This window comes from Rhinopithecus bieti, unplaced genomic scaffold, assembly GCF_001698545.2.
Source record: "Rhinopithecus bieti isolate Rb0 unplaced genomic scaffold, ASM169854v2 scaffold_11964, whole genome shotgun sequence".
In the NCBI taxonomy this organism is placed as follows: domain Eukaryota; kingdom Metazoa; phylum Chordata; class Mammalia; order Primates; family Cercopithecidae; genus Rhinopithecus; species Rhinopithecus bieti.
In genome coordinates, this window is record NW_016807677.1 from 1,655,224 (window position 1) to 1,668,178 (window position 12,955).

Consider the following 12,955-nt stretch of genomic DNA (forward strand, 5'->3'; position numbering starts at 1 on the left):
AGAAGAGTGGGAGGTGGCCTAGTGGAGAAAGCAGGATTAAGAGAAGGGAGGGAAAGATTTAGGGAGTTTGGCTAATGGAGCCCTTTACCTATTGGAAGGGCAGCAAGCAAAAGTTTTACTAGAGTTTTCCCTACCCCCAGCTCCGTGGGGAATTTTTTTTTTTTTTTGCCTTGAGTAATTTTGACATGCAGAGTTATTCACAACTTTTTGCAAAGTACTATTTTCATTGGCTTTTCAGAGCCAGTGAAGTTGTCTTCTCCTCCAACACGACCACATTTTCCTCTGAGCAGACAAAACAGAACGAATAAGTTTGTGGGCTTGCTTGGAGGTTGAAGGAAATAAGTCCAGTTAAAATGAGAGTTGAGCCAGGTACCCTGGCTCATGCCTATAATCCTAGCACTTTGGGAACTTTGGGAGGCCGAGGTAGGCAAATCACCTGAGGTCAGGAGTTTGAGACCAGCCTGACCAACATGGTGAAACCCCATCTCCACTAAAAATACAAAATTAGTCGGGTGTGGTGGCATGTGCCTATAATCCCAGCTACTCAGGAGGCTGAGGCAGGAGAATCACTTGAACCTGGGAGGCGGAGGTTGCAGTGAGCTGAGATCGCGAGATTGCGCCACTGTACTCCAGCCTGTGTGACAGAGTGAGACTCCTTCTCAAAAAAAAAAAAAAAAAAATGAAAGTTGAGCAGCTCAGTCCCAGGCAGTCAATTAACCCCTTTGGCAGCCAAGTTATGGTTGTTCTCCTCCAGGACCTGGTTGATTCAGTGTCTGGGGGCTAGAGAGTTAACTTTTTTGTTGTTTGTTTTTTTTGAGACAGAGTCTCACTCTCACCCAGGCTGGAGTGCAGTGGCGCAATCTTGGCTCACTGCAAGCTCCGCCTCCTGGGTTCACGCCATTCTCCTGCCTCAGCCTCCGAGTAGCTGGGACTACAGGCGTGCACCACCACGCCCTGCTAATTTTTGTTTTTGTATTTTTAGTAGAGACAGGGTTTCACCATGTTAGCCAGGAGGATGGTCTCGATCTCCAGACCTCGTGATCCGCCCGCCTCGGCCTCCCAAAGTGCTGGGATTACAGGCATGAGCCACCGCACCCAGCCGAGAGTGAACTTTTTATAAAGCAGAGGGAGCTGAACATCCCTGAGATAGAAGAGGAGGTGAAATACCTCTAAGACTCTAGAGTAGCATTGTCCCAAAGAGTTTTCTGCAATGATGGAATTGTTCTATGTCCATGCTGCTCAGTTCAGTGGTCACTAGCCATCTGAGTCTATTGAACATTTAAAACGTGACCAGTTGGCCAGGCATGGTGGCTCACACCTGTAATCCCTTTGGGAAGACGAGGCAGGAGCATTGTTTACTCTCATGAGTTCAAGACCAGGCTGAACAACACAGTGAGACCTTATCTCTACAAAAAATAAAATTAGCCGGGTGTGGTGGTACATGCCTCCTGGGAGGCTGAGGTGGAAGGATTGCTTGAGCCCAGGATGTCAAGGCTGCAGTAAGCCATGGTTGCACTACTGCACCCTCTATGCTGGGTGACAGAGCAAGACCTTGTCTCAAAAATAATAGTAGGCTAGGTGCAGTAGCTCATACCCGGCCTATACTCCCACCACTTTGGGAGGCCAAGAGGGGCACGGATCACTTGAGGTCAGGAGTTCAAGACCGGCCTGGCCAACATAGTGAAACCCCAACTCTATTAAAAAAAAAAATACAAAAATTGGCTGGGCACGGTGGCTCACGCCTGTAATCCCAACACTTTGGGAAGCCGAGGCGGGTGGATCACGAGGTCAGGAGATCAAGACCATCCTGGCTAACACAATGAAACCCCGTCTCTACTAAAAATGCAAAAAATTAGCCGGGCGTGGTGATGGGTGCCTGCAGTCCCAGCTAATCGGGAGGCTGAGGCAGGAGAATGGCGTGAACCCGGGAGGCGGAGCTTGCAGTGCACCGAGATAGTGCCCACTGCACTCCAGCCTGGGCAACAGAGCAAGACTCTGTCTCAAAAAAAAAAAAAATTAGCCAGGCACGGTGGCACATGCCTGTAGTCCCAGCTATTCAACAGGCTGAGGCAGGGGAATCGCTTGAACCTGGGAGGCAGAGGTTGCAGTGAGCTGAGATTGCGCCATTGCACTCCAGCCTGGATGACAGAGTAAGACTCCATCTCAAATAATAATAATAATAATAATAATAATAATAAGGCTAATATGACTAAGGAGCTAAATTTTAGTTTTATTATACTTCATTTTAATTTAGATAGTCATATGTGGCTACAGGCTGCCATATTGAGAAGTGCTGCTAAAAAGCAAGACAGATCTTCATCTCTCCCCATTGACAGGAGGTGATGAGGGAGAAGGGATTGGGGCCCCTTGGGTTTTTTAGACCTGACACTGGTCTGAAGTCTCTACCTGAGGGTAGGAGGGAGAGTGGGGCTCAGAGTCTGTGATGAGAAGGTGCCTGAACTCCCACTTGCATCTCTCCTTTTGTTGTTGTTTGCAGTCTTGAGGATACTGGCTAAGCCTCTGCCTATGCAGTGAGTCCTGTTTCTTCTCCTCTCCAGGTCTTCCCTCTTTAACCAATATTTCCCTCTCTGCTGATTCTTCCTTTCTGCCTTCAAATGCAAGTCCCTGCCGCCTCCAACCAGGAAACTTTTCAAATGCATGAACTGAAGCAATTTCTCCCCTTTCTCACACACTCCCTCTGCCACTGAAGACTTGCTTTCTTACCCATAGTGCCCCTTTCCTCACCGGTTTAGGGGTTGGTTCAGGGTTCATCCTTTTTAATATTCTTGTCGCTCTGACCCTATCAATGAGGCCTTTGTTGCAACCTCTCTCCTCCTGTAGCTTCTGTGGCCTTCTTGTCTCCATAGCTCTCCTCTGCCCTCTCTGCCTGAGGCACTTGTTTTGTGCTCCCGAACTGTGAGTGTCTTCGAAGGCTTGTTTCCTGACTTTTTCCTCACTCTACATCATCCTCCTCGACAGTGCAGCTGTGTTTATGACCTTAGCTACCACTTCTCCGCAAATGAGTCCTCAACCTAAATCTCTTATTCTGATCCTTCACCAGTGGAAAGGATGAGAAACTAGAGCATAGCTTCCATAAGATTATGGGCAAATAGTCCAGGCACGGTGGCTTACGTATGTAATCGCAGCACTTTGGGAGGCCGAGGTGATCACGAGGTCAGGAAATTGAGACCATCCTGACTAACACAGTGAAACCCCGTCTCTACTAAAAATACAAAAAATTAGCCGGGCGTGGTGATGGGCACCTCTAGTCCCAGCTACTCAGGAGGCTGAGGCAGGAGAATGGCGTGAACCCGGGAGGCGGAGCTTGCAGTGAGCCGAGATCGCGCTACTGCACTCCAGCCTGGGCGACAGAGCAAGACTCCGTCTCAAAAAAAAAAAAAAAAAAGAAAACATTCCAATTTACCAAAGGCCAAATAACAAGATGCTTTTTATGTGCCAAGCAGTGTTCTCGGCATTAGCTCATTTAATGCACTGACTCATTTAATTCTGGTAGAGAGAGTACTAGGGTACTCATTTGCACTGCCACCCAAGTCCCCATCCACACCAAGAAGTAAATGGATGTAGCATGCCACTATGTACACTGCGAACACAGACAAGCACTCCTTTTGGGATTCTTCTCCTTTTGGGATTCTATTCTGTTCCATAACATGTCATTTCTCCCCTGTAAGCCCCTTCTCTGCCACATCACTGCTCCCCTCTAACTATACCATGAATATTTTCCATCATCTTTCTGTTCCTAAATCACTGTGTGCTGTTGATGTTGCATCAATGCATTACACTTACTGTGTACAAAATTTTAGATCTCACTATCACCTCTCAAAAGCTGGCTTTCTTTCTTTCTTTTTATTTATTTATTTATTTATTTATTTATTTATTTTATACTTTTAATTCTTAGGGGCTACATGTGCATAACGTGCAGGTTTGTCTAGAATTTTTTACTGTGCCATTGTTTGGTGTGCTGCACATCAACTCGTCGCCACTCATTCGTCATTTATATCGTATAACTTTCCCAATGCAATCCCTCCACCTTCCCCCTCCCCTCCAGATGATAGCCCCCCCCCCCTGATGTGTGATGTCCCCTTCCCGAGTCCAGTGATGTCATTGTTCTAGTTCCACCTTATGAGTGAGAACATGCAGGTGTTTGGTTTTTGTTCTTGTGATAGTTTGTAAGATGGGTGGTTTCAGTGCATCATGTCCTACAAAGGATGCAAACTCATCCTTTTTTTGTGGCTGTACATAGTATATCCATGTTGTTATGTGCCACATTTTCTTTAATTCAGTCTGTCAACAGGATGGACATTTGGGTTGATTCCAAGTCTTTGCTACTGTGAATAGTGAGCTGGCTTGCTTTCTAAGATTTTCCCATTTATGTCAGTGCCATCACCATTCCCTAGGCCCCCAAACTTGAAACTCAAGAGTTTTTCATCCCTTTATATCCCTCGCCTCTCCCCAGGTCTTCCCCAACCCGTTCCCTTGCAATTTAATCTTTTTGTTTTTTTCTGTGAAATATCTCTCAATCGACTTATTCATTCTACTAATATTCGAGGCCTGCTTCATCCCAGGCACTGTATTAAGTTCTAGAGACTCAGGGATAAGACACTGTTCCTGCCTTCAACAAGCTCCCAACCTGGTAGGGAAGACAGTCAGGTTTACAGGCATAGTGCAGTGTTGTAGACACTGCAACAGGGACAACACAGGTGCTCTGAGAGCACAGCAGAGATGTCTCCTGCTGCTAGGGAAGAAAGGGAAGGCTTCTCAAAGAAACTGGTGGCCGGGCACAGTGGCTCATGCCTCTAATCCCAGCACTTTGGGAGGCTGAGGCAGACAGATCGCTTGAGCTCATGAGTTCAAGACCAACCTCGCTAACAATGGCAAAACCTTGTCTCTGCAAAAAAATACAGAAGTTAGCTGGGCATGGTGGTGCACACTTATAGTTCCCAGCTACTAGGGAGGCTGAGGTGGTAGTATGGCTTGAGCCTGGGAGGCAGAGGTTGCCGTGAGCTGAGATCATACCACTGCACTCCAGTCAGTCTGGTGACAAAGCAAGACTCTGTCTGAAAAAAAAAGAAAAAAAATGTGATGTAATTATTTTGTGAAGACAGTTGGGGAAAAGGTGTGGGCATGATTTGTTAAATTCTCATCTGCCATAATTGAAAGTCAATACATAATGTCTCAAATTGATAAGCCATGAAATATCCATAACACTTACTGTTTAGAAACACGAAAGTAGATCCCAGAAGAAAACAATTAAAAACAATTTTTAAAAGTTTGCTTCTGGGGAGTAGATCACAAAGGTGGTAGGGAATTGTTTTTTTCATTATAAGCACTTTAGCGCCAACTTACATTTAAATTCTTGCATAGTATTTTGATAGAAAAAAAATGTCAGGGACAATTGGGAAGGTAAGAAGTAGCCATAGTGAATCTAAACAGTTTTCTCAAGAATTTTGACAATAAAGGAAAATAAATAATGTCTAACGCATATGTAGCCTTAACATTAGCTAGGTACCATTCTGAACGCGTTAGGTATATTAACTATTTAATCCTCGTCTCAACCCTATGAAGTAGGTATTGTTACTGGCCCCATTTTACAGATGAGGAAACAGTTCTCCCAGCTAATAAGTGGCAGAGCTGGGATTAGAACCCTACCGGGTGGCTCCACTGGTAGGTGGAAGAAAGTGAAGCGTTGAGAAAGGGTTTATTTGTTTTGTTTTCATTTGTAGTAGGAAAGGCGCTAGCAAAAAGGTCCAGCCAAGAAGATGGATAACGAGGCTGAGCCAGTGTTTGACTTTTGTCAAACATTGCTGTGAAAGGACAGAAGGCGAAGGGAGCTTGAGAATGTAAACGCACATGTTGGATGAGCCGTGGAATCTCAGCCAGTTAGGAGAAAGGAACTTGAGGGGTTGTGGGAAAATGAGGGGGTCAAGAAGAGAGTGGGGAAAGTGGAAGGGAGAGGTTGTTTTCAAAGAAACAGGACATTGCCTTTGAAGAGGTGACAGATGGAATTATAGAAAATGAGGCTGGGCGTGGTGGCTCGTGCCTGTAATCCCAGCACTTTGGGAGGCCAAGGCAGGTGGATCACCTGAGGTCAGGAGTTTGAGACCAGCCTGGCCAACACAGTGAAACCCCCGTCTCTACGAAAACTACAAAAAATTAACTGGGCATGTTGTCATGCGCCTGTAATCCCAGCTACTTTGGAGGCTGAGGCAGGAGACTCGCTTGAACCCAGGAGGCAGAGGTTGCAGTGAGCCAAGCATCTAGCCACTGCACTCCAGCCTGGGTGACAGAGCTAGACTCCGTCTCAAAAAACAAACAAACAAACAAACAAACAAAAACCCCTGTCCTTGCTCAGTCATCTATAGTAGCTCTTAGTTGCTTATTTAAAACAAAAATCTTTAAAGCGCTTCCCGCCCTAGGTTATCTAGTCTCTACTTTCAGTACCTCTCTGAGCTACTGTGTCTGTAAAATGAAGGTATTGCACTCTGCCTTGCATATTGGAGTAATTTTTTTTTTTTTTTTTTTTGGAGACAGGATCTCACTCTGTTGCCCAGGCTACAGTGTAGAGGCACAATCACGGTTCATTGCAGCCTCAGCCTTCCAGGCTCAAACTATCCTCTCACACTCAACCTCCTGAGTAGCTGGGACCACCGGTGCTTACCACTATATCCAGATAATTTTTAAATTTTTTGTAAAGATGATGTCTCCCAGGCTAAAGCGATCCTCCTGCCTCAGCCTCCCAAAGTGCTGGGATTACAGGAGTGAGCCACCATGTCTAGCCTGGAATAAATTAATGGAAGAAAGGGTACTTAAAAAGAATTGCTCTCGGCCAGGTGTAGTGACTCACGCCTGTAATCCCAGCACTTTGGGAGGTCGAGGTGGGTGGATCATGAGGTCAAGAGATCGAGACCATCCTGGCCAACATGGTGAAACCCCATCTCTACTAAAAATACAAAAATTAGGTGGCCGTGGTGGCGAGCACCTGTAGTCCCAGCTACTTGGGAAGCTGAGGCAGGAGAATCGCTTGAACCCAGAAGACAGGTTGCAGTGAGCCGCCAAGATCATGCCACTGCACTCCAGCCTGGCGACAGAGAGAGACTCTGTCTCAAAACAAAACAAAGAAAAAGAAAAAGAATTGTTCTCATTACAGCTTAATTAATTTTTTTTTTTTTTTTTTTTTTTTTTTTTTTTTGAGGCGGAGTCTCGCTCTGTCGCCCGGGTGGAGTGCAGTGGCCGGATCTCAGCTCACTGCAGCTCCGCTCCCGGGTTTAACGCCATTCTCCTGCTCAGCTCCGGAGTAGCTGGGACTACAGGCGCTCCGCCACCTCGCCCGGCTAGTTTTTGTATTTTTAGTAGAGACGGGGTTTCACCATGTTAGCCAGGGATGGTCTCGATCTCCTGACCTCGTGATCGCCCGTCTCGGCCTCCCAAAGTGCTGGGGATTACAGGCTTGAGCCACCGTGCCCGGCCGTACAGCTTAATTTCTTAATAAGTCCTCCAGTTGAGTCTTCACTTCAGTAGTTTTTTTTTCTTTTTTTTTCTTTTTATTTTTTAAATAATGTAGATTTACAGGAAGTTTCAAAGAATGTACAAGGGGAAGTCCCATGCACACCTTCTCCCAATCTAATGGTTTCACAAAATTAATAGTATTAATATCAAACCAAGAAATAGACATTGGTACAATCCATAGCATTTATTCAGAGTTCACGACAGATATACATGCTGTCAATATTTATATATGCGCGTGTGTAGCTGTATACCAATTTATCACATGTAGCAGTTGTCATAACTACACCACAAACAAGATCTGGAACCATTCCATTATCACAAGACTCCTTGGGTGTTACCCTTCTGGCGACACGCATCCCCTCCCTTGTCCCTGGCCCCTGGCACCCCATTTATCTGTTCTCTATCTCTGCAGGTATGTTTACTTCAATTAACATCACGTAAATGGAATTGTGATGCTAACGTGTCATTTTTCTTTCTTTTTTTCTTTGAGACAAAGTCTGTTTCTGTTGCCCAGGCTGGAGTGTGGTGGCATGAGGCCATGGCTCACTGCAGCCTCCACCTTCCAGGCCTTCAAGCGATCTCCAACCTCACCTCCAGTAGTGGGACCACAGGTGGCACACCGCACCACACTCGGCTATATGCCTTCTTTCGAGGTTTGTTTTCACTCACATAATTTATTGAAATTTATCCACCAGCATTTTTAAAAAAATTAACTGGTCGCATAGTCCTTCAGTGAGATGTTGCATTTTCACCCATCTTTGTTCACTGCTTTTCCACTGCCTGCCAATGCCCTCTACCAACCTCTCTACCAATCGTATTCATTTCCTTCTTGGATCTCCTGCCTGTGTGCCTAAAAACCATCAGACCTTATTTATCTTCCCTTATCAATTATGTATGCTTTACCATACCACTATCATCTTTCAACTTGCAGGTAGAAGACAGGGACCCATGCTGTCTTATCTTTATATTCCCAGCATCTAGTACAGTGCCTTGAAATGTAGGAGGTATCCAGTAAATAATTTTTTGGATGTACAAAATGATTGAAGTGCTCTACTCGGATTTCTTTATATTATGTCTTGGGTATGTGCTGTCTTCCAAACTAGACTCGAAGCTATGTTCGTCAAACTTGAGAGCAGTCAACTCCATTCCATTTACTATACGGCGAGTCCAGTTAGGTTGCCGTAGACTTTGTATTGCGCTTCAGTGCGAGCGTGTGTTCTTTGATCTACATGGGGGTGAAGTGAAGGCGTTGGTTGTGGGCATGGTTTTTCCCCCCAGCTGGCCACCCTGACTTTTCTTCCACAGTCCAGCAGGATGGACCTGGAGATGTCGGGGCTGAAGACCCCTGGGAGGCATGTGGGCAGTGGACAGTCTCCCATCACTCACCCACGGGCGGCAGGCCCCTTGGAACTGAAAGTTGTTCTTGCCCCAGCGGCATGATGTCCCCTATCGCCGCCCCCCCGCAGTATGGACTCGTTCGTACACCCACCCCCAAAGGGCCTGAGCAACTTTGGCCCAGCAAAGGGCCTTTTCCAAGAAAGGAAATGGGAAGAATGGATCCCTGGCACTGTTAAACTACTGGTGGCAACTGGCTATCCTGGGGCAGCTGGAAAGCCTTTCATCACAATGCCTTTTTCCCAAGTGCTAGGCCCCTGCAACCTCACATACACGTTCCTCTAATCCTTCTACAGAATCCCGTAGATTAGACTTTGTAACCTCTTTTACAATGAGGAAACTGGCCGAGCATGGTGCCCTCAACACCGGTAATCCCCAGCACTTTTGGGAGGTCAAAGGCAGGAGAATCACTTGAAGCCAGGAGTTTCTAGACCAGCCTGGGCAACAAAGTGAGACCCTATCTACACAAAGAATTTAAAGATTAGCCGGCTGGTGGGTAATATGCCTAATAGTCCAGCTGCTCAGGAGACCTGCGGTGGGGATCACTTGAGCCCAGGAATCAAGGCTGCAAGTTGGGGCTGTGAATCATCGCCCACTGCACTCCAGCTTTGGGTAACAGAGGTGAGACCCCTGACTCTAAAAAAAAAAAAAAAAAAAAAAAAAAAAAAACGACCGAAACAAGTCATGGAGCCTAGTAAAGGGGTTTTTGCCCCCAAGAGGAATAAGAATAAACCTACGATCCCATGGGGTTCCAAGCCTGTTCGCACCACCCCATGCTTGCTTATTCCCACACATCACGTTAACACAAGTTTTCTCCTTCCATAGAGAACCCCCAAGGGGCAAGGGGCACCTGAGAACCCTTCAGGGCCCACCCTACCAACGATTTCCATGGGCCTCTACCAGGAAGAAAGTGTTGCTGGGGGAAGGTCAGCTTCGCTGGCCCACGCCTTCCCCACCTGTTTCTGCTTGTTTCTTTCCCTCAGGGATCCCCAACGAGCCTTTTCAATGACTGGACTTCTCCACTAGTGGGCGATGCTGGGGGGAGAGGCCCGAGGGACTTATCAGGCTGTCGTCCAGGGATGAGTTTCCGGTGAGCCCTTGTGCCCATCGCACCAGGGCCCTGCCTTTCTGCTTGTTATCTGGTCCACTGCATCTCAGAGTCCACAGAAAGTGTCCCGTGTGCATATATAGGAGTTGCCAACTGGACCAAGAGGGTTGGATGCCAAGAGTTGTGCCCATCCTTGAAATGGGCATATGCCTATCTGAAACTGATTCCTTTATACTAGCCTCTCATTCCCCTTTGGAGGAGTGACACCCATTTTTTCCTAGGATGCAAAACAAAAAGTTCCTTGTTGAAACCCATTTTCAAATTCCTTTTATACGTATAAAACCATCCTTCGGCCAGTCCCCGGTAAGGCAGGGTAAGGGGCCAGGACTCCATTTCTTTTTTTTTTAAATGGCCCGGTTTGAGGTGACTTGTGGAAGGTCACCATAAGTGAAGGCCACAATATCCATGAATTTTGAGTATCTTTACTATCAGCGTATAGACTGGAAATTGAGCTCAACCCTCCCATCCTCCAGTCAAGTTAGACATTCCCTAGGCCAGTGGTTTTCAAAGCTTTCTTTAATTTGGTAGAAAGACATTTTTTCCAAGCAGAATCCCAGCTGAACCCCCAAAATATGGGAGAGAAAAGCAAGACTCTGCTCTGGAGCACAACCTTTCAATCTTTTCCATCCCTAGGGGCACCCAGTGAGGCTCTTCTGCAGACCCTGGGGTCAGTGGGACAGAGTGAGGCAGCTCCTAGAACGGACCATGTGGCCTGAGCCCCTTTGGGTGGCAGGGTGGGCAGGGCCTCTGCTGTTTGGCATGGCTGACAGAGGGGCGTGGCTCACGAGCTGCCCCTTGCTGCCCTAGGGGATGAGTCATTCCAGGTCGGCATCCTCCGGCAATGGCAGCTGACCCTATATGGCTCTGTGTGGAGTCCAGTAGACATCAGGGACAGACAAAGGTGGGTAAAGCTGCATGTGTCAGATGGAAGGCCACTCACAGGGGAAGGGCCGCCTAGGGAGCCCATCGCCCTCTGAACCCCAGCTGTTTCCCAGCTCCAGCCTCAAGCTGGGAGACGGAGCCCTGGGCTGGGAACTCAGTCTGGGCCTCTCCTTTTTGCTGTGGGGCTTCCCTGTCTTCAGCTGTAGGAGGGGAAGATGGGTGAGGGCAGATGGTACAGGAATCACAGTCAGTGGGGCATCCTCTTATTCTCCACAGCCTGCTAGAGAGTGCCATGAGTGGAAAATACCTGCACGATGACTTCGCCCTGCCCTGCCCACCGGGGCTGAAAATTCCTGAGGAAGATGGTTACGCCATCACCCCCAACACCCTCAAGGTACTAGGGCCAAGACTCAAGCTGCGGGTAGACAGGAGTGTCCTGTCTTGGGCATGGAGTTCTTAGCGTGCTTCTCAGGGTGACCTGCGTGGCGAAGGACTGGGAAGACCTGGGTCCCAGCAGTGGTTTCATAGCATTGCTCCTACCCTGCTAGCCTAACTCTTATAGGACAGGTCTTGTCAGGGGAAGGGGGAGGGGAAGAGTATGTGTGAAAAAGGCAATCCCTAGAAGGAAAAAGACTTTCTGAGCTCATTGTCCTGGGCTGAGAAAGGCTGTAGGCTTCGGGAAATAGCGCCTCACGTAGGTGCTTGCCTCAACCCCAGACCCTGGTGCTGGTAGGCTGTTTCACCGTCTTCTGGACTGTTTACTACATGCTGGAAGTATATTTGAGCCAGAGGAACGTGGCTTCCAACCAAGTTTGTAGGAGTGGACCCTGCCACTGGCCCCGTCGGAGCCGGAAAGCCAAGGAGGAAGGGACAGAGCTGGAATCAGTGCCACTCTGCAGCAGCAAGGATCCAGATGAAGTGGAAACAGAGAGCAGGGGCCCTCCCACCACCTCTGACCTCCTTGTCCCAGACCTGCTGGAGCAAGGGGACTGGAGCCTGTCTCAGAACAAGAGCACCCTGGACTGCCCTCATCAGCACCAAGACCTACTGCACGGGAAGGAGGAACAGATCTGCTGACCTCAGGGCCTGACAGTGTGGGACAGGCTCTTCTTAAAATTAGGGAGTTCTTGAGAGAAAGCAGCCCTGATGCTTACATCTGGAATCTGAGGCATCTTCTGACTCCACTCAAAGAGGGTGAGGGCCTTCTTAAGATACAAATGGCAGAGGATTGCTGCCAGAGAAGTCTGGTCAGAGCCACAGGGTCTTCCTCCAGCCAAACGGGAACTTCGGTGAGAAGGTGTTGGACAGGGGATTGGTGCCGCCTTTGGGTTGCCTCCATCCTCATCTCTCTTGGGCCAAGCCGGTTGCCTAGGTTCCCCACACATGGGGGACCCCCACCCACACATGAGTTAAGAAGATGCCTGCCATAGCCAGGAGCACATCTCAATGGAAACGTTACTGGGGTCACTTGGGAAGAGGACTTTGGGGTAGAGGCTGGAGGAGCCCCTGGACATCCCTGTCCTGAAAGCGGCTACCTCCATCATCCATTCCCAAGATGCCTGATCAGAAGCCAACCTTGAATGAACCCCTGGCTCCTTCACCTCCGCCCCCACGATTGGTATGATGCTGCTGGCACAGCTGGGATACACACGGCTCCCCCAGGCCTGAGCTGCTTCACTAGGGAATCCTGTGGCAGGACTGCAGAGCAGATGGCAGACGCACATGTTGGAGGAGAGAGCCTTGGGAGCCACCGCCACTCCAGTCCTGCCACCACCCTGTCTTCCTCTGCAAGTGCTCAGGGAAATGGCCTTCCCGCTGGAGGCCAACTATCTGCCTGACAGGCTGTGACTCTTCTCTCAACCTTGGCCTTCTCCCCTCTTCTGAGCTAGTTGGTTGAATTTTTTTTTAATGCTTAAGATTTGTTTTTCTCTTCTCACAGCAACATTTTCTTGAATTTTTTTCTGCACAGCTTTTCCAAAATAAAAACCTTCCAAACAATTCTGCCACTTGCAATCTCTCCTTTCCTCTGTCTCCCCAAAATCGCTG

General features: G+C 48.1%; 1 protein-coding gene across 1 annotated transcript in view; it reads left to right on the forward strand.

Annotated features, from left to right (window-relative positions):
* Nucleotides 1–12,907, forward strand: part of PCSK7 (proprotein convertase subtilisin/kexin type 7) — a 28,873-nt gene extending 15,966 nt beyond the window's left edge. Inside the window, 5 exon segments of the mRNA XM_017883104.1 lie at nt 8,835–9,003; nt 9,917–10,001; nt 10,832–10,928; nt 11,186–11,303; nt 11,627–12,907. Coding sequence (XP_017738593.1) covers nt 8,835–9,003; nt 9,917–10,001; nt 10,832–10,928; nt 11,186–11,303; nt 11,627–11,986 — 829 coding nt within the window. The 3' untranslated portion in view covers nt 11,987–12,907.
* The last annotated feature ends 48 nt before the right edge of the window (nt 12,908–12,955 follow it).